Source organism: Ischnura elegans, chromosome 4 (genome assembly GCF_921293095.1).
Source record: "Ischnura elegans chromosome 4, ioIscEleg1.1, whole genome shotgun sequence".
Classification (NCBI taxonomy): Eukaryota; Metazoa; Arthropoda; class Insecta; order Odonata; family Coenagrionidae; genus Ischnura; species Ischnura elegans.
The window spans coordinates 57058034-57085455 of record NC_060249.1 but is presented as its reverse complement, the minus strand read 5'-3'; the positions used below and the strand labels follow the sequence as shown (position 1 = coordinate 57085455).

Below are 27422 nucleotides of genomic sequence, written 5' to 3'. Positions count from 1 at the left end.
TAATTGAAAGGCAAGTGTCATGAATGAAAAGGTACTTATCGAAATGCATAAGTGGCGAGGAGAAATAATTCCTTTATAAATGGCATTGGAATTAAATTTTACACGCAGTTTCCCATTGTTTTGCATGAAAGTCAGTGATGAGAAAACACACACAAATTTGTTCGGAGAATATTTTATTTAATATGTACTGGAAATTTCATACACAAAATAGCCACTTATATCAGCAATGTTAGGGTCCATTCAGAGTGAAAGTGACATTGATCGTGGACAAGATATCAAATAATATCAGTACAAAAACATTTGAATACTGCAGTATACTCCTGCTACAATGAATATGGCCTCTAGACAAATTTCTACTTTCACCAAGGGAATAACCCGTGCCATTTGCTTGCACTGGATTCATTTTGGTAAATGATGTTTCAGACACTATCAGGTCTCATTCCAGCAAGGTAATACGGTATTTGAAGAAAAGCTCTGATTCTTGAATATTCTATAATCGAGAGCATGGAAAAACTTATGTCCCTTGATTTAATTAGTAAAATATTTGAAAAGTTGTCCTTTAATGAGGTTTTGTACGAAAACACATTAGGAAAAGCAATTTTTGGCATTGCTTACTTACCACTTCCCAGAGTGTATACACTATGTGAAAATCCTGAAGTAGAAAATTGCTGCATAAGATATGAATGCGTAGAATGTTTAACTTTACTTGAAATTTAACATTAAGCTTACGGAAATAGATATTTTCAATAGAGATAAAAAAAAACGATTCACTGAAAAGCTTCTATTAGAACTGCTCCCCACATATATTAACAAATATAATATGTCTTATAGTAGCATAATTACAATGGCTTTCAATTTCCAAGATAGCAACTAAAATGACTGGCAAACATAAGTGTAGATGAAGAACACGCTCATTTTGTCCTTCCCTTTCAAGCGATTTCTCCACTGATTGCGCTCCAATGATGACCTATCATAAATGATCGCTTCACACGAACATTTTCCGCGAGGGAAAATTTCATCCCCAGTGGCGTAACCAGGGAGGATGAAATTCCCTAAGAAGGAAAAGAATTCTGTTTTTATATTTCTGGGGTTCGGGACCCCTCGAACCCTTCCCTCTGGCTACGCCACAGATTCGGTGCCCCTTCTTAACATCCACGAATAATTTTTGTACACTCCTCAAATCATTTGGTCACCTGCATTAGCCTTGGAAGTGTGTGGAAAAGGTAAGGTTAAAAAGGAACTACCAATGCTAGAGAAAAAAAGAGTAAAAATATTTCGGCGCCGCAGGATGGAATCGAACCCGGGGCAAAACGAACGAAGCAGCGTAAGCGGCGAACCACTCTAACCACCCGTCCGTGTCAATGTGTACAAGGAGGAGGTGAAAATAATTTATTTATACCAACAATACCAAAGGCAAAGTACTGTTTACGTAATGATGAAACATAATGAAGATCGTGACGAGTGTATCGTCATCTTTTTAGATATCCCCATACGGCAGACCAAGATTAGCTATTATCCTCCCACGTACCTACACAGATATTTCAAAAAAACTATCCACACAAAACGGAATGCGTGAACCACTATAGTGATACGTGCTGATTATATTTTTTCCATCTTATTTAACTCCCCTCATCATGAAATTCGGTCTCCGTTTAGCAGGAATATAGTTTAAAAAGGTCTCTTTACATTAAAGGCTCATGCCTTCACTTCTTTAATTACAGGTCCATTCGTCTCTTGCGAGCGGCGCATGCGCACGCCATCGCAACTCTCACCACGCGCCATTTTCAACCCTCAGGTCCTGCTAGCGGGACTTTTATTTTACCTTTGGTGGGCGCTTAGCGAAGTGACCAGATATTGGTGACAATTTTGGGGCTTTTAGATGAAGGAAGGTAATTTTTTCAAACGAAAATGACATTTGTACAGAATGAAAGGGGTTATTTTGTCTTTCCGAGTGAAAATAGTCCAAGGTGGAGGGCCATATTCAAATGAAACGCTCCTAAAGTCATTCATTTCCGCAATTTATCGTTTCGATAGTCGAAAAACTAGTACCTATTCCCAGCCTCGACGAACATGAACGTGTTATGGATTGTAGAGTTTCTTATCTGCAATATGAGCGAATTTAACGTGCAGGGAAATCAATTTTGCGCCCCTGGCTCAATTCGCTATCAGTGTCTCTAGTAGCACATCCTGAGCCAGTTACTTTTGACTGTGATTGACTCAACACATTTAGCTCACGTTACTAATATTAGCAGTCCTAGAGAAAACACTATAAAGATATGTTCTCATGAAAGTCTTGCTCGTCTCCACATTGAAATATAGAATTTGTTATTTTGCGATATGTAGGTACCTGCTCTTTTGGGTCTTTTAGAGCTTATATCAAAATCTGTGGCTGCATTATATACGACAGTACATTAGTTGCATTCACAAGAGCTCTATGATTATTGTTTTTGATGATCGAAGATTGTACCTAATGCTGACGCAACTGTGTCCTGCTGCCACTTCCTCTCATGCGACTTGATGGGATGCGACTGCTTGACGCAATGTCTGGAATATGGATTCCACCATTGCACACTGATTTGACAATCTTACCAATTCTGGTTAATCTTCGATTGGCAATCTCATCACTTTACATGCTGCCGCAGATGTGTGGCTTTTGGAAATGATTGTTTATAATAGTTTTGCAAAATTTAATTTTCAAAATAATATAAAAATATGCAACTTGTGGCAAATAGAGCTCTTATTCTTCAGTGAAATAGCACCGATTTAAAGAAATTGGTACTTGAAAATAGGTGGTTAAACAGTTAATGAGGGCATTTTGGGGCTTCATCCTTCACCTCTGAATATAAGGAGCGCCCAATATAGCAAGTGATTATCCTAGAATCAAGAGCACTTGTTAAACTGAGTTTCCACTTTATGAGATAGGTATACTTTTAACTGGGATTACCTGCACTGTAATGGCAAGCTTTCATTTTTAATCAGACTAAAAATGCAATAATTGTTTGTCAGAGTGATAAAACCTTATTAGGAACAAAATATTGAGATAATTGAAAGGCAAGTGTCATGAATGAAAAGGTACTTATCGAAATGCATAAGTGGCGAGGAGAAATAATTCCTTTATAAATGGCATTGGAATTAAATTTTACACGCAGTTTCCCATTGTTTTGCATGAAAGTCAGTGATGAGAAAACACACACAAATTTGTTCGGAGAATATTTTATTTAATATGTACTGGAAATTTCATACACAAAATAGCCACTTATATCAGCAATGTTAGGGTCCATTCAGAGTGAAAGTGACATTGATCGTGGACAAGATATCAAATAATATCAGTACAAAAACATTTGAATACTGCAGTATACTCCTGCTACAATGAATATGGCCTCTAGACAAATTTCTACTTTCACCAAGGGAATAACCCGTGCCATTTGCTTGCACTGGATTCATTTTGGTAAATGATGTTTCAGACACTATCAGGTCTCATTCCAGCAAGGTAATACGGTATTTGAAGAAAAGCTCTGATTCTTGAATATTCTATAATCGAGAGCATGGAAAAACTTATGTCCCTTGATTTAATTAGTAAAATATTTGAAAAGTTGTCCTTTAATGAGGTTTTGTACGAAAACACATTAGGAAAAGCAATTTTTGGCATTGCTTACTTACCACTTCCCAGAGTGTATACACTATGTGAAAATCCTGAAGTAGAAAATTGCTGCATAAGATATGAATGCGTAGAATGTTTAACTTTACTTGAAATTTAACATTAAGCTTACGGAAATAGATATTTTCAATAGAGATAAAAAAAAACGATTCACTGAAAAGCTTCTATTAGAACTGCTCCCCACATATATTAACAAATATAATATGTCTTATAGTAGCATAATTACAATGGCTTTCAATTTCCAAGATAGCAACTAAAATGACTGGCAAACATAAGTGTAGATGAAGAACACGCTCATTTTGTCCTTCCCTTTCAAGCGATTTCTCCACTGATTGCGCTCCAATGATGACCTATCATAAATGATCGCTTCACACGAACATTTTCCGCGAGGGAAAATTTCATCCCCAGTGGCGTAACCAGGGAGGATGAAATTCCCTAAGAAGGAAAAGAATTCTGTTTTTATATTTCTGGGGTTCGGGACCCCTCGAACCCTTCCCTCTGGCTACGCCACAGATTCGGTGCCCCTTCTTAACATCCACGAATAATTTTTGTACACTCCTCAAATCATTTGGTCACCTGCATTAGCCTTGGAAGTGTGTGGAAAAGGTAAGGTTAAAAAGGAACTACCAATGCTAGAGAAAAAAAGAGTAAAAATATTTCGGCGCCGCAGGATGGAATCGAACCCGGGGCAAAACGAACGAAGCAGCGTAAGCGGCGAACCACTCTAACCACCCGTCCGTGTCAATGTGTACAAGGAGGAGGTGAAAATAATTTATTTATACCAACAATACCAAAGGCAAAGTACTGTTTACGTAATGATGAAACATAATGAAGATCGTGACGAGTGTATCGTCATCTTTTTAGATATCCCCATACGGCAGACCAAGATTAGCTATTATCCTCCCACGTACCTACACAGATATTTCAAAAAAACTATCCACACAAAACGGAATGCGTGAACCACTATAGTGATACGTGCTGATTATATTTTTTCCATCTTATTTAACTCCCCTCATCATGAAATTCGGTCTCCGTTTAGCAGGAATATAGTTTAAAAAGGTCTCTTTACATTAAAGGCTCATGCCTTCACTTCTTTAATTACAGGTCCATTCGTCTCTTGCGAGCGGCGCATGCGCACGCCATCGCAACTCTCACCACGCGCCATTTTCAACCCTCAGGTCCTGCTAGCGGGACTTTTATTTTACCTTTGGTGGGCGCTTAGCGAAGTGACCAGATATTGGTGACAATTTTGGGGCTTTTAGATGAAGGAAGGTAATTTTTTCAAACGAAAATGACATTTGTACAGAATGAAAGGGGTTATTTTGTCTTTCCGAGTGAAAATAGTCCAAGGTGGAGGGCCATATTCAAATGAAACGCTCCTAAAGTCATTCATTTCCGCAATTTATCGTTTCGATAGTCGAAAAACAAGTACCTATTCACCGCCTCGACGAAAATGAACGTTTAATGCATTGCGGTGTTTCTTATCTGCAATATGAGCGAATTTTACGTGCAGGGAAATCAATTTTAGTGTAAAACATGTAGTGGACTTTTTAAGCTAACATTTTTTTACGTTAATTCGTCATAGTTATACAATGAATTTCAATCAAATGACGTAATGTTTGGAAAAAAATGAGTAATTTGGTCAATCACTAACAAAAGCCATCAGCGTAATATGTACTGCAGGTTTACTTAAGGTTTAAGTTAAGATTCAGGCCTGAAGAAGAAAAGAAAGGATGAAACCAATTTACATAATTGAAGTCTGAAAGCTCTATTATAACTAGTGGCAAGACAGTGGAATTCTTTGCCAGAACTTCAAATATAATGTCACCGAAGTTATATTATCATGAGTATGTAGGATCAGGTAATGCTCCAGTAACAGTGCTAACCTTAATCTTGAACATGATTGAAGAGAACCAACAATGACCAAATATATTTGAAGCCTCAGCCCTAAGGCTTCCAGTATACAAGCAAGGGCTAAACTGAAGTATCCTCACTCAGGACTGAGACCATCCGGGGAGGACCTGCCAGCAGCCAATTTCAGCATGCTCGGGGTATATCAGGAAAGACAATTACAAACGCTGGATAACAATCCATGGACTCAGAAAATGCTTTGAACTGCAAAAGAATCTGTACATGCATGAATATTTATGTACATGCCAAAAATTGCAAAGAATACATCTTATTATAAATATAGTCTTGAGGAAAGCGCACTACGCGATAGTATAAGTATGTGGCTGATCGAGGAGAACGGACAAAATAATGTGAACACAATAGTTCTTTCGATAAATGTTTTTCCCTAACTATCATTGAAATTCTGCCAGAGAAGGCAACCATCATCGAGGTGAGAACGAGGGAAATGGCCCATATTTGGGTTGAAAAGGCGTTTGAAACGCCCGGGCTAAACATTGCCCATTAAGAGTCATAGCAAACCCTACCCTCCCTTCCCCCCTCTCCCCTTCTTCCACCCCCACTACTTCACCAAGGAGGGCTACTGGAGGATCTGCCTGCAACAGTTCACTTTCAGCACTGAGGATAGCGGGTCAATCTGCTGAAACGTTTGCAAGAATCTTTGTGAGTGTCCTTTTCTATGTTTTTATTAGTGTTTATTTTGTCCGTTCTCCTCTTATTATAAATATGTATAGAGATAAGAGAATTAGTCAACATAACTGTGCATGCGATCTTTGTTTAAATTTATTTTTATTAAGATATAATGTTTGTAAATTAACAATGTGGAAACAATGATTAGGCAAATTTACAAAACTTATCACAACTATTTTCCAAGAAATAGTAATTCATTTACTTTTAAGGGAATGGTAGAAATTAAATCTTACAATAAAAAACTGAAAAATAAAATATACAAAATGGCCAATCAGTATGCTCATTGAAGCATTCTTATACTTAAGGGATACTTATTGATTTCCCCACGTACTATAAAAAGAACTTTAGGTCCTCAAATTCATGAAATTATTTTTGGTTCTCATGAAACTCACACCGCATTCGTAAGAGAAAATTCTACTCCATTGCAATAAGTACAACTGCTTTTACTGCTTGTAGCATCAAATTGACAATAGGGTAGTTTCCTTCGTCAAAGAAAACGAAAGGCATTGATTGTGATTCGTTACCCACCATTAGTGTATTCATAATATACAAATTATTTGGTTTTAGAAATCTCAATTTAAAAATGTTAATGGTCAATTTTAACCTCATTTGAAAAAGGCCAGATTGGTGCCCATGCGATGCCACTCCACGTGACTTCATAGGGACCTAGATGCTATTAGAGTAGATAGGAGTTTTACAACGTCTCAGATTACCAATGCATGCATGAGGCACAGAGCTCAGGGAAACATCTCTTAATAATCACCGATAAAAATTGCCAAAGATTGTTAAGTTCCCTTCGTTTGATAGGGTATTAGGGATAATCCTTATTTAAGCCAAGAGCTACCTGCTAGCAGGGTACTCTACGCTACCGCCATGCTCGGCAGCAAGCAGCCTGCATTGTAGTGGCGTTCATAGCCTCGCACCCAGGTGGCCTCACACAACAGCAGCTAGATGGCTCATGGACTTTTCCCAGCATTCATACCTAGCCCTCGCATTTTCGTGTACTTGAAAAATTTCACTTTTCATTTAATCTCAAATAATAGATATCGTCATTTAAAAATCTATAAGCATGCATTATGTACTCCAGGAGTAAAAATCTTTCGATTTAGGCAATAAAAAAAATTATAGGAAACCACCCTCTTTTCTAAATTTCTTTCAATAGATATGTATTATTTAATACATAAAATAATGATTATTAGTACATTGTACTTGGAGATTATGAATGACCATGTTTTTTGACACACCCAGTAGATCAAAAACCACTACGACAATTAAAATAAAAATATATTTCAATTTAAACATAATACTTTTTTACAAGTTCATCTTAATGATTCGAAAATCAAAAACTAAATTCATTAGACATGCAATTCCCAATATGTACATGGCAAAGTAAATGAGAGGAAATAAAAGATAAGAATCATTGATCTTCATATAAACAAAGTTCTTAGAATTTCAGCCATTTAGCCTAATAATAAAGGATGTTAATATTTGGGTAAATTTTCATAAGGTTTTCATAGCAAGGTCCCTGTAAATAGGCATATAAATTAAAAACTTTATTGCGCTACAAAACTTTATTATGGTAACTCATTGTCCAAATCAGAAATCAAAATTGTAAAAGTCAACAATTAAATTTCCTGCTAAGGAGTTCTCCTAAAGCTCTGCAAAATATATTTACATCACACCCTACCGGTGTAACTTAAGTACAATATTTTATACAAATTTTAAGTCACACAATTTGAAATTGCGCCAGTCTACCATTCCGAGATTGATATGATAGGAAAAAGTATTTTAATTATCTTACCCAGGCACTTCTCTGAAACATTCATTTAAATATTATTTATAGACATTTTTCAAATGGTGACAAGCCAGCAAAAGCTGGTGAAACTATCTAGAGCATAGTATACATATAAACACCTTGGCTTTATGCACTGACAGGGGAGGTGTAGACATCAATCTGTTCCCAGTGTCTCTAGAAAAATATCAAATCTTCTTCAAAAGTATGACCACATGAAAAGCTAACATGGGTATTTCACAAACTTATGTTCATATACCCTGTCATATTCAACTTATGAAAGAATTACACTTCCAACCTTTCTTATGAACACATCCCTGTGCTTACCATACAAGTGATACAATGACTAAAGAGAGATCAGCCAAGAAGACACATTATTCAATAAATTATTTGAACAGTATTAATAGCATACCATGTAGTTCATTCTATGCAGAGTGTTCAAAAAAACAACATCTAATTTAATAATTACGTACAAAACAAGCATAAATTATCACAGGGAATACTGGTGCCTATATTCAGTTTCTAGTAACAAAGCAACAATTCGTTTTCTACAGTAACAACTATAAGAAAACAAAATTCATAGGTACACAGAAGGTTAATTAATTTTTGAAACGCTAACAATGATAAAGAGAACCAACTTTCGAATCTGTTAAATAAGGAGTCAGGGCTTCTATACACAAATAAGATACGCAATGGTGACAACAAGCATTGTGAGAAATATTAATGCTCTACCTTACTACTATTACATCACACGAGGGAAATTTATAATTTGAGTTTTCTAATATTTAAATGCTGCCACAAGTACCTAATTGGTTTTTAAGCCAATCACAGCTATCCGATTTTGTTAACTCTTTACACATCTATGTATTTCAAAGAACCACTTGGCCTTTCATTATTTAACATGAAGATTACAGTTTAAGGTAACACAATCCTCACAGCACCATTACCAGTATTTGACTGAAAATAGTATACAAATTATCATAAAAGAACATTGCTAAGGAGAAAAAGTTAAGAAAGAGACAATGCATTGAATAAATGCAAAGCTCAAAAAGTTGTGACCCAAACAAAATTTTGGAAATCCTTATACTTCATTACATTTATCAAAATTTAGACATTTTTTTATGTTGAAAGAAAATTTGTACTACTGGTATCAGAGTTTTAACAAAATTGATTAGACTCAAATACTGGCCTTAAAATAAACTCTATTGTTATTTTTTTATAATTGAAGCCAAGCATAGCATTCAAGTGCTATGTGACAGCTTATTGTCCATTCAAAGACTTTATTTAAATGCTACATATTTTTGACAAACATTTCAGGCAGCCAGATTGGCATAAATACTTTCATCACATTGCAAAACCTTGATTAATTTCTATTAATAAAGCCAAGATCTCAACAAATACTGCCCATCAGTTTATCAATTGCGAAGCAGTAAAATATTATTCCTAAAATATTAACAAAGCTTGCATTTGTATTCCAACCAAATTTAGTAAGAATTTTATATTGGTCACTTTACCTATTAAAATCACGAGGTAAAATGCTCTCTAAATTAAATATGTTATGCTTGGCTCTATCACTGTAAAGCAATGTTAAAAGAAACGAATTCACACAAAATAATCCATCAAAACCAAAGCTGCCAGTCTCCAGGAAACTGTGGGAATGATAGATGGGGATGAAGGAATTGATGTACTGGAATGAGCTCCTTCAAAATGAACTATGTCCACATTATTCCTTAAATTACACAATAAGGCAGTAAATATTGGTTCATGGGTTCTTAACTCAAATACAATCAATGCATGCTAAAAATAGGCCCAAAAAGGCCTATTGGAGACTAGCAATAGTATACCCGCAGTGTAAACAGTAATATTCCCAAAACTAATGCACATACTAAGGAACTTCTTTAATGGATATGGCAGAGAATATTTTGTGCCGTCAAAAGAGGATATCTAACTGATGTTCAGATGAAAACTATCAGCATTAGGCTCCATGAAAATTGATAATTGACCTGGTTATGTTTGCCCCAAGAAAATAAAAAATTCCTAAGCTTTTCATAGATTTTAGCAATAACAATGGCACAAGTTATGACAAGTGGTAGACAAGTATAGTCGATTAAATATTAGTTTGTTATTCACATCAATACTTAGTCATGCATGATTTTTCACATGAACACCCTGCCATAAACTTAGCCATTCAGGCAAAAATAATTTAAATAAATTAACTTACTTCAGGTAAAGTGCCCATCAGAACTGCATAGGCTATGCAGTTGATATTCGTTTAAACAGAAAGCATTGCATTTTCATTAAGACATTCATTCCCAATAAATTCTTATTTCACATTAAGTTGGTTACTGAATATGTTTAAAGAAAAAATCACAGAGGATTAACATGTTGCACACAAAATTAATATTCAAACAATGATTGTAACCAAGACCAAGGCAACATTTAAGTAGGCCACATACTGCAATGGTAATACTTGAAAAAAAAATAAAATAAGACCAAATTTCGTTAATTTAAATTGACAATCTGCAAATAACTCATTAAAAGTGCAAAATATTTCAACCTAGCATGCATCAATGTCACAGAAATGTAAGAACCTTGGCATGTACACTTGGTGATTACCTGATCTAACTGCTTGCTGAATCCCTATTTTCACCAAGTAGACTCCATCATATTGCAATGATCAAACACAAATCAAAACTAAAAAATAAAATAAGGCAAAATTAATAAAGAAATGACATATTCAACACCACATTTTGTTCCCAACCAACAGAAAACATTATAAAGTACACACAGAAATGTGGGCTGTTGGAATTTTTGGTTTATCTCATAGGAACTATAAACTACACATTACAGCAAACTAGAGTCTTAAATGACACCTGAAGTGATTCTATCCAGCCATTCCTACAGAACTCCGGCATCATGGCACTATGTCAGGGGGCAATGGCAACATCTGGTGTTGATGAATGCTGGGAAGAGTACGAAATCGCTGGACCCCAAACAGAATTCTCAGATACTAGTTCCACTCTAAGTGCCATTGGAGGAGGCTGCATTGAAGGCGGTGTGCCGGGTGATTGGACCACAGCCTCTCGGCTGATTGGTGGCCACACGGCACCCTCTTCCTCTATTTCCCTCTGGATCACAGCATGCCGAGGCTCCGACACACCTCGGCACCACATACGAGATGGATATGTTGCAGTCGCTTCCATGTGATCGACCAACGTCTCAATTCCTATAGCAATGATTAGGTTGGCAAAGGCAACACCCAATGATATGAGCCTAGGTATACTGCTAGAGGGAATTCTAAGCTGGAGACTGGCAGCAAGCCAATCTGGGGGGCATAGGGTTAGAACCACAGAACATACTGTGGCAGCAGCCAAGGATATCAACAAACCACGATTTGATGGTAAACTCTTTCTATGAGGAGCACCCTTAGAAAATACAGCAGCCAGAATAATGTACTGGAACATTGAAACAGTGAACACGGCATAATTCTCTTTAGGTGCCCATTCCACGTCTTCATATTCATGAAGTGAGGTGCTATTGCCATGAGAATCCTGGAAAAAAGTAAGGTAAGAAAAAATAAAGAAATTTTTATCCATACTTGAAAGGGAAATAAAGCTTAATATTAGCTAAGCTAAAGAATTAATCCATCAATTGATTTGAAGATAAAAAACTAAATATTAAAAAAAAAACTTGGATTTAGGAGAGCCAATGCATTTCACATACTAAGGACATCTGTAAGCACACATCCTACTTGCTGGCGATTTTGAGGCAGCATTTCCTCACAAACAATTACATATACTATTTACCTATTGAACAGACAACAAGCAACCCTTCAAAAATTTTTTAGCACTCTATGGGCCGGTTTCATAATGTCTAGTTAGCATTAACCAGGAAACGATACTGTCATAACCGTAAATTAAACATATTTGAAAGATAATTCAAAAGAGTTCAGGATAATGGCAAAGGCAATAGGGGGGGGGGGGGTCTGGACCCCTCAGAATATTAAAACACAACTACTATGCTTCATAAAAGAAAACAAAATATCGAAAAATCATGTATGTATTTACAAAAGATTTTTTTGAATAATGAAGGTTTTTCCATTATGAAAATTGTTAAAATTAGTCTAAAACCCTCTACTTGGTACCCTGTTTTTCAAAATTTCCTCCTCCGAACAAAATTCCTGGCAGCCCCACTTGTATTGACAAAGTTGACAATGTAGAGGGCAGCAAATAAACAGTAAAAAAATGTGTTTACGGATCACGAGGGACTTTTTAGATTAAAAATGTTTTATTTACCTTATTTTTGACAAATAACATTTCCTGTTAGATATTCTGCTATATGTATACATGCACGTGCATCCTTTTAATTCAGCCATTTTTTTGATATTATCTAAAGGTTGAATATGACTGTTTGTGAATTTAGAAACAATTACTGCCTAATAATTCAAGAGTTATTTGTGAATAAAACATTCCATTTAAAATTCATCTTATTTTGTTGAATCTTATTGAATTTCCCCTTAAAATATTGCAGACCCCCTGTATATATATATTGGTTATTATACTCATTACTACCACAGCACCTGAAATGTGGCATAATCCCAAAACTAGCATCACCTAAGTCCCTAATGTGCCAGATTTGGGGTGCTCAACAGAACTGAAATAATTGTCTCTGGCATGCAAGAAACAAGGAGATTGCAATTTAAAATTATTGATCATTATTCAATCTACAAATGATAATTTCATTAGAATGTCATAGATAGCTAGGCTTTAAAGTCTGAAATAAAACAAGCTATACTCACCACTATCTCCGATGGTGAAGTAGTTCCATTAAAAGTTGCTTCAGTCACTAGATGAGAGAAAACATCACTCTGAGTCATGATGAAGACTGCAGTCTGAGCAATAATGACAGTTATGACTTGAGCAGCCAAAGAGATGATAGGAGGGGCAGACAGTAATGATGCAAGAGGTGCCTGAGGTGACAGGGGACCCCCCTCAGCTGCTTCAGTGCGCCCAAAGAACGATGCAGACAGTGTGATGAGGAATAGGTCAATATACAGGAACTGTGTGTCTGTTAGGTTGGACTCAATTGACTGAAGCAACATAACAGAGACAAATTGAGCCAAACTGTAAGCTGCCATGTACTTGAAAACCCCAACAGATGTCACCAGAGCAGCACGACCTTCTCTAATCACCCGAGGAACGCATGATATGTTTGGTTCAGTGGATGTGAAAGGGGACGCAACAGAGGATTCTGCTTCTGAGAGAGAAATGCCAGCATGTGCAGCCTTCAGTGCTCCACAGTCATTAGCTCCATCACCACACATTCCTGCAAAAATACAATACTTTTATGAGAACCCTCCTCTTAAAAAAAATTAACCATTCCTTAGAAGATAAACTTCTTCAATTTAAATTTTCCCACCCAAAATTCTCAAGATTAACATGGTCGCTCAACAGATTTTTATGCAAAATGTTTGAGGTTTTCTGATGGAGGTTATATACACTACACTCCCAGTTATCTGGGCTAATGATGGGGAGAGGCAGCATGAATGATCACAAAACACGAATAATCCAAACTTTACTCTTATTTCTTGTAATTTTCATAATTTACATAAATCAAACAATTTATTATTACTTACGCACATTGTCTTTTATTTTAGATTGCTTTCCGGAATCGTTAAGAGCTTTCTCTTCCCGACCACGACCTGTTTTGAGGTGATAACGTAATTGTACTCATATTCCCACTGCTCCATGTAATACTACATGGTTTCCGAAAACCACACACCCGTGGCTGCTAGGTTACGGATTCAGAAAAGTGGCTTGTACAAATCCACTTTGAAACCACTGCAGGACGTTGGAAACTAAACTGATAGGCACCACGCCCAGTAGTCGCGTCTAGCACAAGTTGCCCGGGATACAACTGCTGCAGGACACGGATCCATAATCACTGAGCCCGATCCCGCACCGCAATGTTTGGAAAAAAGGAGCACGGAACTCGCGTGAAGGCAACGGGCACGCAATTAGGCCTTCACACAGTAGCAGTTATCAGGGGCGGATCCAGGATTTATTTCTGGGGGGGCACACTGAAGGGACCGTATTAAAAATCTTGCATATATTTTAGGGTCTGGGGGGGGCACGTAATCCGCCTATGGCGGTCATATGAAACCAGGACTTAAGGCAAATTGTCTGCACAGGCGAGTGCCTGGCTATGACTAATGCTATCTCTACTTCCACATCCGCTCTGCTTTCACTTCTACTAATCCATTCCTCTCCAGTTTGGCCTTGACTGGTAACTGTGTAAACATGCTCGAGTGCGACGAAATCTCAGATTCCCTTGTGCCGTATTCAACCTCATGCGAGGCCACGGCTGTGATTGCGCATTTGCGATATGAAATATACAATCGTAGATCGTAAGTAACATTTCTCTAAATTTACCAATGATTAACCGTAGTAAAATCTTCTAAAATTAATCAAGAGTTTTTTTCCACTGCTGATCATCATCGACAATGCCAGAGCAGACATCCAAGTAACCTTGAAACATTCATTGTCTGCAAGTAGATAAAATAATTCCGCTTTAAGAAGGGAATTCTAAATTTTGGATTCAAATGGAAATTAATTAGCCCAGTGTGCCATTTTATTTAAAAAATGCAAATATCTTGGTGCTTTTGTGTAAGATTTTATTTTTATAAAGATCACAGAAAACTTCGAAGGACCGTGAACTCATGCACTGATAATCCGCAACCCGGGTAAACCGCAGCCGGATAATTGGGAGTCAGCTGTATAAGGTAAGCCACTGCACATTATTCAAAAGTATTATTTGGTGGGTATTTTACAAAAAAAATTATATACATCAACATTAGTATCCATGTAAATCAGTGAAATGATGATACTACTTATGAATTCAAAAGTTTCCAAGAATATGAATTCCAGTAATCAAGGTTTATCAGGTGTCTTGCATAATAAATGATAGTGCATTACACCCATGCCTCGCTCAGTGCAAGGGATGCATTCCATGGGGTCTTGGGGCAAACCAAATTTGCGTTATTCGAGATCATTTTAACATGGGGAAGATAGGGATGTGTTCCCGGTAGCGTAGGTGTTGGGTATCGAATTTCCTATAAACCATTCCTATTAATATTCATATTCCTATTTGTAGCCTAAGAAAACCTTCATTATATAGACATTTATAGTTTATAATATCTTTAAATATAGTACATACGCATTCAAAGACATTTTTTCCCATTAAAAATATTCATACGTGCTTTTGAAATTCCCTCCTTATAGGTGGGTGGGCTAACATCCAGGAAAAAAACATGTAAGCTTAGGGGTTCGCAATGCGTTGCCGGCAGGTGATTCATTTTCAAACCAGTCTTAAAATCCAGTGTCACCAAAGCAATTTTGTCTTGAAGCTGCCACTTAATGTCTCGGAGCAATCACCACCCTCATCCTCTTTTATAGATTCCACTGAAGCCATAGATTTTGCACAAATACATAACTGCCTGTGATAGAGGAACATCATTTGACTGTTTATGATAATTCAGGTAATTAGATGTCTTTCCGTTTTTTATCCAGCAGTGAACTTTGCGTACATGTTGACCGCTTGGCTGCAGTTGGTGCGGCTGATGTCACTGACGTTTTAACTTCGTCTCTATTCAAAAAAATAATACGGACTGACGACATCTTGAGCTTAAACTTACATGCAACATGGCTTTGACGCACTCAGTTTTCAAAGCGATAGATCACTTTCCATTTCTCTTCTAGGTTTATGCTTTCTGTTGATAACTTTTTATTTTTCCATACACATTCCTATTTTTTTGCCATTGCTCACTTGGTTTTTTTCTCAGTATGGCTCTATCAAAATCATTTTCTACAAATGAACAACTGCCACACCGTATTCCTGAGATGCAGAGGGCTTACGATTGCTGGAACGGAAAGAAGATAATGTGTTTGAGAATCTCTCGGACCCTTTTACGTGTTGATGCTATTCTTACGTAACTCGGCCACCGCTCCACTTCTCCCCCGTGTATACCTATACCCTTGAAGGCTTTAAGTAGGACCCTTTAGGTAGAGGTCAATTCACCCAATAACCTTGGATGGCAAAAAAAATCCCAAATCGTATTGTTTAAAAACCCTATTTTCACTGAAACTTAATTCATTACCTAAATTAACTAACATCATTCAGTAAAGGAGACAAAATAAATGATGTACTTCCATAGGTTGGCTACTCAGACCAAATGATAAGTAATGATTTTGGCTATAGCGCAGCAATTGATTTCAACGAATACCTATATAAGCAAAGAATAAGATTTGAGGCAAGAAATACTATTGATTTGCATAAAATGAGAGTAATTCTATGTGTACTTAGCGCAAGTTCACGTTTTATAAAGAGAATGGTAAGGTTATTCAATTAGGCAAAGCAGCGTTTGGAAGTTTCCCCATGGAATGAATTTGCACAATAGCAAAATTGCGCTAAGCAAGGCATGGGTGTATACTTCAAGTTTTTGGGAGATGCAGATAACAGCCTAAGGTTGGACTGCACACTATGCATTAGTGAACATTACACTAGGGGATTATTTGGGGTAATTAGAAAAAAAATTAATGTTGAAGTGACAATGCATCTGAGACCTGCCCCCACACCAGGCAATAAATCCACTGGCATGCTCACTGGTGAAAAATCGTCATTCGAGCCCTTTTGAAAGCAATATATAAGGAAATTATTTCTAGAATTTGCAATACATAGGAGTTTATCTTGCTTTCCAAAAATAATTAATACAGGCGGTCCTCGACTTTCGTACACTCGACTTTCGTACAATTCGCACTTTCGTACATTCAAAATTGACACCTTTTACTCGACTTTCGTACGCTAAATTCGGACTTTCGGACGTTGGTCTGTAATTTTTTTAAAATTCCCGCGATGTTTATTGTGCATCCCAACATTCAATTGTTTCAAATGTCAGTATCGGCAGTATATACGAACAATACGAAAGTATATAATGAAGGGAATTGTTGGTAATTGACTCTAATCTAGGTGATTTATTTGGGAGAGAGACTGCCTGCTATAGGCTCCTTTATCAAGAGAAGAAGAAAGCCTTCATTGAAGATATTTTTCAAAAGAAGTTGACTAGACATCATCGAATAGCTTTCAATAAAACTAGTAAGACCTTTCCAATTGTGTTTTTTCGTTTGAGTGCTGTTTAATTCATGTAAACCTTCAGCAACGATATTGCACGAAATATCACCCGAATTCCGTTTGTCTTTTGTCTTTTTTGAATAACATGCGGAATATACGCGATCACGAATGTCACCTGCCAAATATCGAATTTTGGTGTAAAAATTAAAAGGTATCCAGAGTGCGGGTTCAACAAATACATTTTGTTATGCTTCTTGATATGTCCTTTTATTTATAGTGGACGTAATAAGTGGAATGTCAACTTAGACGCCAAGAGGAAGTTTCACTCGATAGCCAACGGAGTTCTTGTTTTTTAAACTTTTATTTGCACTTTCTGCCTATTTTCGAAAGAAATTAGATGATTTGAGGAGTTTTATTAACATATTATTAAAATTAAGTCAATTGAAATGAATTCCGTGAAAAAAAAAGTTTTAGTACGTATATTCGCTCTTTTGGAACGTAACCCCTAATTAGTATGGAAGTCAATGGTTCGACTTTCGTACATTCGACTTTCGTACAAGTTTTCGGGAACGCATTGTGTACGAAAGTCGGGGACCGCCTGTACAGATAAGGTTGCAAATTTCATCAGGCCATGAGAACCCTCAAGATTCCTGTCTCTACATACTAAGAAAATCGAAGTGCAAAGGCCATTTCATGAGCTCATTACTTTTTCATCTAATAAGTATTTTATGCATTTAAGTGCATTACCGTATAAGCGTGTGTAAGAGGCTCACACGTGTAAGAGGCGCACCCCTATTTTGAGCATCGAAGCTATGACAAAAAAAAATTTTGCGGCATTTTTTTTATACTATCGCGCGGTGTTGCAGACGTAGGCCTGGAATTTCGACAGTTATCGAACTTTCCTCTTTCAATTAATATTGAAAGAGGAAATTTTGATAACTGCGGCGGTAATGGCGGCATAAGAGGGAGTAGAAAGAGTTCCGATCCTCCCTTCGCATACGCCGTTGCTCTACGATGCTTGTCCTATTCACGAAGAATTTGTGTAAGAGGCGCACCCTCATTTTCGGCTGCAATTTCTGGGAAAAAAGGTGCGCCTCTTACACGCGCTTATACGGTAATTAGTTCTGATATGATATATATTGCCTAAAATGAAGCTAAATTTTGACAAACTATGTACTTAAATGTTTTAGATAATTCCTAACATTCTCAGCTGTTATAGATTTTTTAAAATTATAGTCATTAAGACAAACAATTATGAAAAATGACTAACCAACAGAGTATCCCATAGTCTGCAATTCTTGCACAAGTTGCTGCTTCTGATCCGGGCTCATTCGAGCAAATACCACACCACGAACACAAAGGCGAGCCATTGCTTCACGGAAATGCTCACGGACAACATCCCAAGTTCTTCCAGTGGCAGCCAGCACAACAGGCATTTGTTTTTCCAAGGTTCTCACACCACCACAGTTACTGAGGCCCATCTCCAAGTCAAGTGATTTATCACCAGGTATGTGATTGGTGTTGCTCTTCCTGCTGGGACCCTTTCTGTCTCCTTCCCCATGACCATCCTAGAATTTAATCATTGACAGGGAAAATTTAAATACTGGGCACACAATTACATCTCATAACAATTTTGTGCATTAAAAAAATTAAATACAAATTACTAACACATTAAGAGATCTTAATAATTAATTTACTCTCTTTCAAACCTTTATCCCGATGAGGAGGAATTACAATACAATCAGTCAAACACTTCCACTGCCATTTGGTGGAGCTACTCCATAATTAAATAATACAGTAGACTCTAGTTATTACGAAGTTCGCGGGACCGAAAATCCGGAGGTTCGTAATTACAAAGTTCGTATCAACTTTTCTTGTAGGAATCATCGGAAAAAACATTATTTAATAAACACGATTAAATTATGCGGAAATATGTTTAAGCAGGAAAATTCGTTCCAGTTTCTCAACAGTAGAAGGCGGCACGACGCAATCAAGGGTTGATATCTTCCCGAATACAGTAAGTCCAATATACGAACTGGATGCGTTCCAAGATCTCGTTCCTAAGCTGATAAACCTACAGTACAACCTGAGAGTTGTCCGATGACACACAGCATGGTCTAGGTAGGGGGCAAGGTTGCCAGCGAAGAAAGGATGCAGAAGGGACGCCGCGCGTGAAGGACCCAGAGGAAGAATCACTTGTTTTGGTGATTCGAAGAAAGGAATTTTTTTGTGGATCAGCCATATTTCGGTGCACCTTATGCAATTGACAACGTTGAGAGAAAAGGCGAGGGTGCGTTTGAATGACAGCAATTGGCTGTAAACCGTGCTGGCGTAGGGTTAGTTCACGAGAAGAACTAAAATGCAGCACGATTATTATAACTTAGCGTAGAGAATATCCACCTAAATGCCGTTGCTTATGCATGGACTTGGTAATAAACTTCATTTTATAGCCGCCGGGACCGGGACTGAGGTTTGTAATTTAGTAAAAACAAAAATTTCACAATAACGTTTCTTGAGTCTACTGTACAGTTGAGTACCATGAATACAGAGTTCCCTAATGAGGCAGCACCCATAATCCAGCAATATTTTCAAAGGCCAACTTCACAAGAAACATAAACTTTGCTAAATAGTTGCATTTCTCTTCACCTCCTGAAAAAGTTTCCCTCTCTTAACAAAAATACTCCCAGTTGTATCCATCGGCAATAGCACACACAGTAACTGTTATAACGCTTTACATATTGCTTCTAAAAAACACAAAGACTGCAAATTCTATTGAATCAAGAGAACCCTCAAGATTCCTGTCTTTAAATACTATGGAAATCAAATTGCAAAGGCCATTTCTGGAGCCCATTTCCTTTTCATCTAATGAGATTTTATGCATACATATTCCGGATTATGCGACAAAGACCATCTTTCTCAAGAGAAAGGCTGATAAATTTTCACATACCATAGTCAACATCAGTGGCATAACTATGGGAGGGGATAGATCCCCTCCAAAGCCTCAGAAAAATAAAAAAATTATTTAAAACTATTGTCTAGTTTTGACATATAATGATTGCATCTGCTTACATTTCAATTTTTTGTTCCAAAATTATGTAAAATGTATTTCCAGGCATCTCATTTTTCAAAAATTTTCCCCATTGCCTGAGGGGTTGGGCCACCACCCCTGGCCATCCTATCCCCCCAAAAGCATATTCCTAGCTACACCACTGGTGTGTTAAAATGCTAAAAAAGATAGGAAACAGAAAACCGGTGCCTGGAGCTTAAATATCTTTAGGATGCTTCTTCTGCTAATTAGATGATCGATTGATTCAGATTGATGCCATTGAAGACGAGAAAAAAATTCAAGAAAATAAAAATCGTTAAAAGCAATTCTTAATTTAGCAAATTTAAGTGCTAAAGGAGGAAAAGGAACTGAGAACCTGAGATAAGAACCGAGAACCATTGGTGTAACTAGGAATATGCTTTGATGAGAGGGGATGGGGAAGGGCGACCTCCCACCCACCTTTAGGAAAATATTGGAAACATGCCTGCAAATACAGTTTACATAATTTCAGTACTTAAATTTGAGTTTCATTAAAAGGTTACATTCAGATTTACTATAAGTCAAAACTAGACAATAGTTTTGAATATTATTTTTATTTCTCTGAGGCTTTGGGAGTAGATCTATCCCACTCATCAACCCCCATAGTTACGCCACTGCCAAGAACCAATGTCATTTGAATGAATTTTTTGCTAATGAGATTATGTATTGAATGAAAGTGATTATATCATTCATTACAGTCCGGCCGCCGAGAGTTGTCCGTTGACAGCTCAGAAGAAGGGGTGGGGAACCCTTTGCCAAAACGGTTTGCAGCCAATCGCTGTCCCCCAAACGCACCTCACACCCTCGCCTTGTCATGCAACGTTGTCACATGCATATGAATCACCAAAACAAGCCTGAATCACCAAAACAAAACTTGCCATAGATTGCTATTTTTCTCAGTGAGGGCAGAGAAGTAGGAAAGTAAAGGATAAAAAGGTAATGCTGACCGCGACTCTTCCTTTGGATCCTTCACCCTCGTCGTCCCTTCTGCCACCTTTCTTAAGGGAAACCTTTTGTTTGCATGTGAGGTGGGCGTTTCCCTTTCTTACCTGGCAACATTGCCCCTACCCCTTCTAGCTGCCAACGGACAACTCTCGGCGGCCGGACTGTACCTTGGCATTCAGGAAAAAAAGATTGAAATTTTGTAATACAGTAGACTCTCATCATTACGAATTTAACGGGACCAAAAAATTGGAGGTTCGTAATAATGAAGTTTGTCATTACGAGAGTATTTTTTTAATAATCTTTAGTTCATAAAGCTATATTAAGCATTATTATTATTATACAAGGCAGCGAGAATTGCTGTTATCCTGCAGAATGCAACACTGCGTTACAATTGTGAACTCACTATTGTGACGAATTGATCTAGCTGGGCGTGTGATGAAGCTGGAGCAAAAAAAAAATCACTGTCTGCGGGAAGGAAGAACGGGCGAAACGCTGAACAGTTCCTGACTTCAACTCAGATCAAGTGATATTTTGTTCAGATTATGCCCATAGTGCGAGTTCCTATACGCCACACCCCATCTAATCAGCCAACTTGAAAGGCACCAAATTTGAAACTTTGGGCATGCTTGAACTTTTCCAATTTTCGTATCTCTGAAAGTTTGTAAATCCTATATTTGTAAGAAGAGGACTTACTTTACATCCAATTTGCTAGCGGCAAAGAGTGGGTCACAATGATTCCACAGGAATGAAGCTTATCATATGCTGATGCATCCCCTACTGAAGAAAGAACCATAATTGACACTCTCGCGCACAGTGCACAAGGAAAACTTAAACGTAGCGCAATGGTTATAACGTAGCGTAGTGTATGTCCACCAAAAAGCCGTAGCTTCTTCGTGGAACTTCATGATAAATTTCTTCTTGATTCCGGCGGGACTGGGACTGACGTTCTAAATTCCACATTAATGAAAGTTTCGTAATAAAGTTTCTTTTACCATAGATTGGATAGGCTGTTTCGTCGGGACCAACAATATGTTTCACAATAACGAGGACTACGTAATAAGGTTGTACGTAATAACGAGTCTAACTGAAAACCTAAGCCATAAAGAGTACCAGAAAAGTAAGAACCAACCCATCCCTGTTAGAAACACACAAAAACATCATAAGAAAAATGAGATAAATACTAGTAAAAAAAGTCAAAAAATTAATGACTATTAATCAAGAATCGCCAACAATTGGAATGAAGAAACATTAGATTTATATTTCTCCACTTTAAATGATCTCATGTTCAACAAATCATCATCATTTTCTCCAACAGTATAGGCCATTGATTGTAAAGGTACTTGCAAATCAGATACAAAGGTATGTACAATTTTAGATTCGAGTTATAACTTTTAGAGCCAGAAAGCAATTATTACCAAACGAGTGGATAACTCCCGCCTTTCGTGGTGTGGGGTATAGGATGGAACACTTGAAGAGCTATCCGGTAAGGTATAATATAGCCTTGGCTTTCCCTCTTTGCCATCCTCACTACTTCCAGCGACAGCATTCACCACAACAACAGATGTATTGGCAGGCACCATGCCACAGTCACGTGCAACGCTCAGAGCAGTCAGCATATTATCACCTATAAAAAATTATGGTCAATTATAATTATTGAATTACAGTAAAAACAAGATTGAAAAGATAGGAAATAAAGATTTAAGAATAATTTAATATTGAATGCTGAAGAGATCACTTGCATAATAAAACGAGGAAATCATGATTTTAAACTTCATGGAATAAAAGAAATGAAAAGAACTGTATAAACTTATGCAAGAGGCATGCCCCTCTCTTAAGTATCCAAGATGATGATAAGATAGCAACTAGAGATGGGTCGAATAGCAGATTTCTCGAACTCGAATATCGAATTCGAATATTAAATCATTGCTCGAATATTCGAATACCTCGAATACTAAATGATGAATGCTGGAATGTTTGACTCGGTTGCCTATGCAGCAGGCAACACAAGATTTTGGGGAGTAATTTTGAATTCCTTTCAAGGATTCTAACAGGAATTTAGCCGATTAATGAATATTTTAATTTTATGGAAACAATTGGGCATATAATTAATTCAACTAACATCGCTTTACCCCCACTCCTGCTGCCAAGTGCTAACTGACAATCTGAGGCATTTTGTAAAATACAAGCTCTTCTCCACCGGATTTTCTTCAATTATTTTCAGTCCATCTTTGGGAGTTCTCACGAGATAAGAAGATGAATTGGAATTGCTATCAGGGAGAAACCAAATATCCTGAGAAAATATCCCTTCGTCTGGGACTGTAACAATAAAGATTTATAGCACCACTCATAAATTGTAACTTGATATATGTTTTCGGAAAAAAATACCACATCAACTTCCGAGAAGCTCTGCTGCTCATATCGAGTCTCGCCAGAATGCCAAGCCTCCGTCCTATTTTGACATTTATTTCCTCGCGTAAAATGCTTAAATAAAGTCAGAAATGCGTCGCGTTTGGTCTTGTTCTTTTTTAAATTACGCGCACATTACTAATATTTCAATCCAACAAAGGTGTAATATCAATTGCCGAAAGTCATAGTTAGACACCTTTTGGGCTAATAGGTGATTCATGCAGCAGTTGACCTCCAGAAACTGGAAACTTAGAAGCAGGTAGGCTGAAAAAGGTCAGTGGGTGAGAAAAGGGGGGGGGGGGGGGAGGGCGCAAAACACATTTCTTTTGTTCTCATGTAACTTGATATTTTTTTCGAAGCTAAGGTCTTCGTAATATGATCCCTGCGCGAGCTGTGACCTTTTTTTATTTCGGAGAAGAGGAAAGCCTCAGAGGGGGATAGCGGATCTTGGGAAATGCGCTAATGTCACTATCCCACGGTACTCATGCAGCAGTTGAGCTCCAGAAATGGGGAACTTCGAAGCAGGTAGGCAGAAAAAGGTCAGTGGGTTAGAAAAGGGGCGTGAGACATGTCTTTATTGTTCTCGTGTAACTTGATATTTTTTTCGAAGCTAAGGTCTTCATAATACGACCCCTGCCCGAGCGAGGACCTTTTGTTTGATTTCATTTCGGAGAAGATGAAATCGTCAGAGTGGGTGAGGCCAATGCTGAATGGAGGGGGATAGCAGATCGTGGGAAATGCGCCGATGTTACTATCCCACGGCACTGGAGTTTCCTGGTGGGGGAAACCGGGGATTTTCGGATTTTTTCACCCGGATCAATTTAGGTTCCCCACGTCGAACTCTTTTCACCGCTCTGACCCGCGAATTTGATGTAGTTCGTCAACTTGCCTATAACGGTGCTGCATGCACTAAAGTTCTAAAACTAAGACTAGAGTTCTGTACATTTTTCCGAGTCAACTACCAACGACGTGCGTGCGACAGTGTGCGACGCGATATTCAAAGTATTCGAGGTATTCGAGGCGGTACTTTTCGCATAACTATCCGAGACCTCGAATATCGAATACTTTCTAGTATTTGAGGTATTCGAGTATTCGCGGATACTATTCGCACATCTCTAATAGCAACATAATCTGGCACATTTTAACTTAAAATTTACTTAGAATGAAAGTCTTACCCGAAATGAAAATTAACTCTGTACTTAGCACACTGATACTTTATTTCTAACCACAGTTTTGACGATAATATATGATTATGTATCAAGACTATTCTGTTAAATACTACTGTTAAAACCATGTAGGGAAATTAAGTATCAGGGTGGGATGTGCCAAGAGCATTTTTATTTCCTATTTGTACTCGCACAAAATCATTACCCACAAATATTAATAAAAGTCTCCGAGCTTCCATTTTTTAGGCTGCTCCCCAATTCAAGAAAATGATCCCTTCCCTTTCATAGGAAGTAAACAAAAAAATGAAAGATTGGCAAAGCCACCCATTGTCCAATATGTAAGACCAAATGCATTCCTGATAGTATAGATGGTTGCACTGCCTTGTAGTGTAACAAAGGCCTTAACTACACACTTTTGTAAAAAATAGTACTTAATTTGTGCTTTTGAATGTACATTCAGATAGCTACCCACATAATTTTACCAAAAATTTTACATCAAAAGCCAATTTGATGCAACTGTTTCACATCTTGTGGTAAAATAACTTCATAAAATTTGAGGGTGGTACATTGTCTTATTATTAATGATTCATCTCACTTGCAGTTTACTGTTAAGTTTCTCGATATCAAACTTTAATTATATTTTCTCCAAATTCCATTTAGCCTCTCAAACTGCTCTCAGTACTTTTTTAATTAGAGAGTATTTACTCAAAATATGTACTTACTTCACATTTTATTGGATTTGATATTGTAGCACTATCCCTAAAAATTCAAATTGAGATGCATACACTATGATCTCCTCATGCCAATAGCACAGCTAGAAGCTCACAAAGAAGGCATGCTATGGCATGGATATAATAAATACCAACACCACTTTTAGTGTGATGCCAATATTTAACTTACTTTGAGAAAAGCCCTCGTGTAAAACAAACACTTCATTACATAGAATAATACAATTTATCATAAACTTAAAAATCATATAATATGTGGGTACAGTAGGCCCCCACATTATGATGGGTTTGATTTACTATGGATTCAACTTACGATCTGATCTGATTTTGGGCGTGGTTATTAGCATTTCCAATTTTTACTTTATTTATACGTAATAATTATGATCTACAAAATACCATGCATACATATTTACCTGTCACATATGTACATTGAATGGATTGGTTCTGACACTCTTTACCCCAATTCTTCATCCGTAAAAAATTCCGATTAAACATACAATGAAATACACTTCATATTCAGACAGAACGGTTTAATATCATAAAGTGAGGGTCTACTGTATATTATATGACTTATGAGGTAATCAGTAAGCTATCAGCCATCCATTACCTGTAACCATTATGGTCCTTATACATGCATCTCGTAGCATACCAATGATGCCACTTGTCTCAGGTTTCAATCTATTTTCCATCACAATTAGACCGAGTAAGGTCAAGGAATTTTCTGCATCCTCCCGTGACCACCGTTGCACTTTTGTATAAGAAATCCTAGAGCTAACTCGTTTGCCACCAATCGCCAAAACTCGATATCCCTGCCGTGTATATTCATGCAGGACACAGCCAAAATCAGGAGGGACTGCAAAGATAAAATAATGATAAAGAAATAATTAAATTAACCAGAGTCCATTAAGTATCATGCAAATTTTAAATAGCCTGTTTTCCCGAAAGTAAAGATGCTGGAATTGCTATTTTATTCACCTTTAGCATGTGTTTTGGCCCTGGCATGCCAAATGACTATTTCATTCATAAAGAAGAGTGAAAAATATTTCAAACAGGCATCCAGGTCTCAAAAGTAGCATAAATTGTTTATTAAGGAAAGCATTTCTTTATGAATGTACATATTAAAATTTGAAGTAATGACGTTTTGAGTAATTTATAATTACGCAAATATTCATACCAGTTTCAGGCTTTGACAGTGACAATATCATCTCTGGAGAACCCTTGCAGAAAACGTTGAAGTGGTTAGAACCAAGAGTACGAGTGACGACACTCATTCTCTGAAGACCCGAGGAAAATGGAAACTGCCTCACAATACCCACTTCAATCGGAGGACAGCCACTTCCCTGTGAAAAATAATGCTGTCTCTAGAATATACATCTATTGTAATTACAGACCATACTTATTTTACCAGGCATAAAGGGCTTAAAAAATATTTACAGAAAAGCTTTTAATAATACTATGAGGAATTTTACATTCACGCAATGTGCTAAATTAAAAATATGTATCTAACAGTAGGTAAAGCAATGAGTAATCACAAACATATTTCAAAATTTACTAATAAAACCCATAAGTGATTTTTCAACATAGAAGATATATAAAGAATTGCAGGTACATGAGATATAACATTCATTATATTTTTCACTTCTGAGTCATGCAGAGAGAATGCCCCTTATCAGGGTTTGAAACTTAATGTCAATAAGATTCAATTCGTGAATATTAAAATACTACAGAAAATAAAGCATTAATTAATCTGCAAGAAGAATCAAAATGACCAACCTCTTCTTCTGCGATGTCTGAGGAGTGGCCTGAGAGGATATCAGGCTTGGCAGGTTTAACAACAGTGGGGAATATCAGGTCAAATTTGGATGTGTCATCAACCTCTGGTTCCTCAATTATCCAACCAGTAGATTCAAACATCTGA

At 37.2% G+C, this 27422-nt stretch overlaps 1 protein-coding gene across 2 annotated transcripts in view; it reads right to left on the bottom strand.

Annotated features, from left to right (window-relative positions):
• Positions 1-7812: 7812 nt before the first annotated feature.
• The window catches only part of LOC124157545 (polyamine-transporting ATPase 13A3-like), a 63152-nt gene continuing 43542 nt past the window's right edge, over positions 7813-27422 (bottom strand). For both annotated transcript variants that reach the window (XM_046532368.1, XM_046532367.1), the window contains exons 12-18: positions 27278-27418; positions 26679-26844; positions 26112-26357; positions 22620-22828; positions 18445-18742; positions 12847-13373; positions 7813-11599 (exon numbers count right to left, since the gene is read on the bottom strand). In XM_046532368.1, the coding sequence (XP_046388324.1) occupies positions 10976-11599; positions 12847-13373; positions 18445-18742; positions 22620-22828; positions 26112-26357; positions 26679-26844; positions 27278-27418 (2211 nt within the window). In that variant the 3' untranslated portion in view covers positions 7813-10975. The remainder of the gene's footprint in view (positions 11600-12846; positions 13374-18444; positions 18743-22619; positions 22829-26111; positions 26358-26678; positions 26845-27277; positions 27419-27422) is intronic.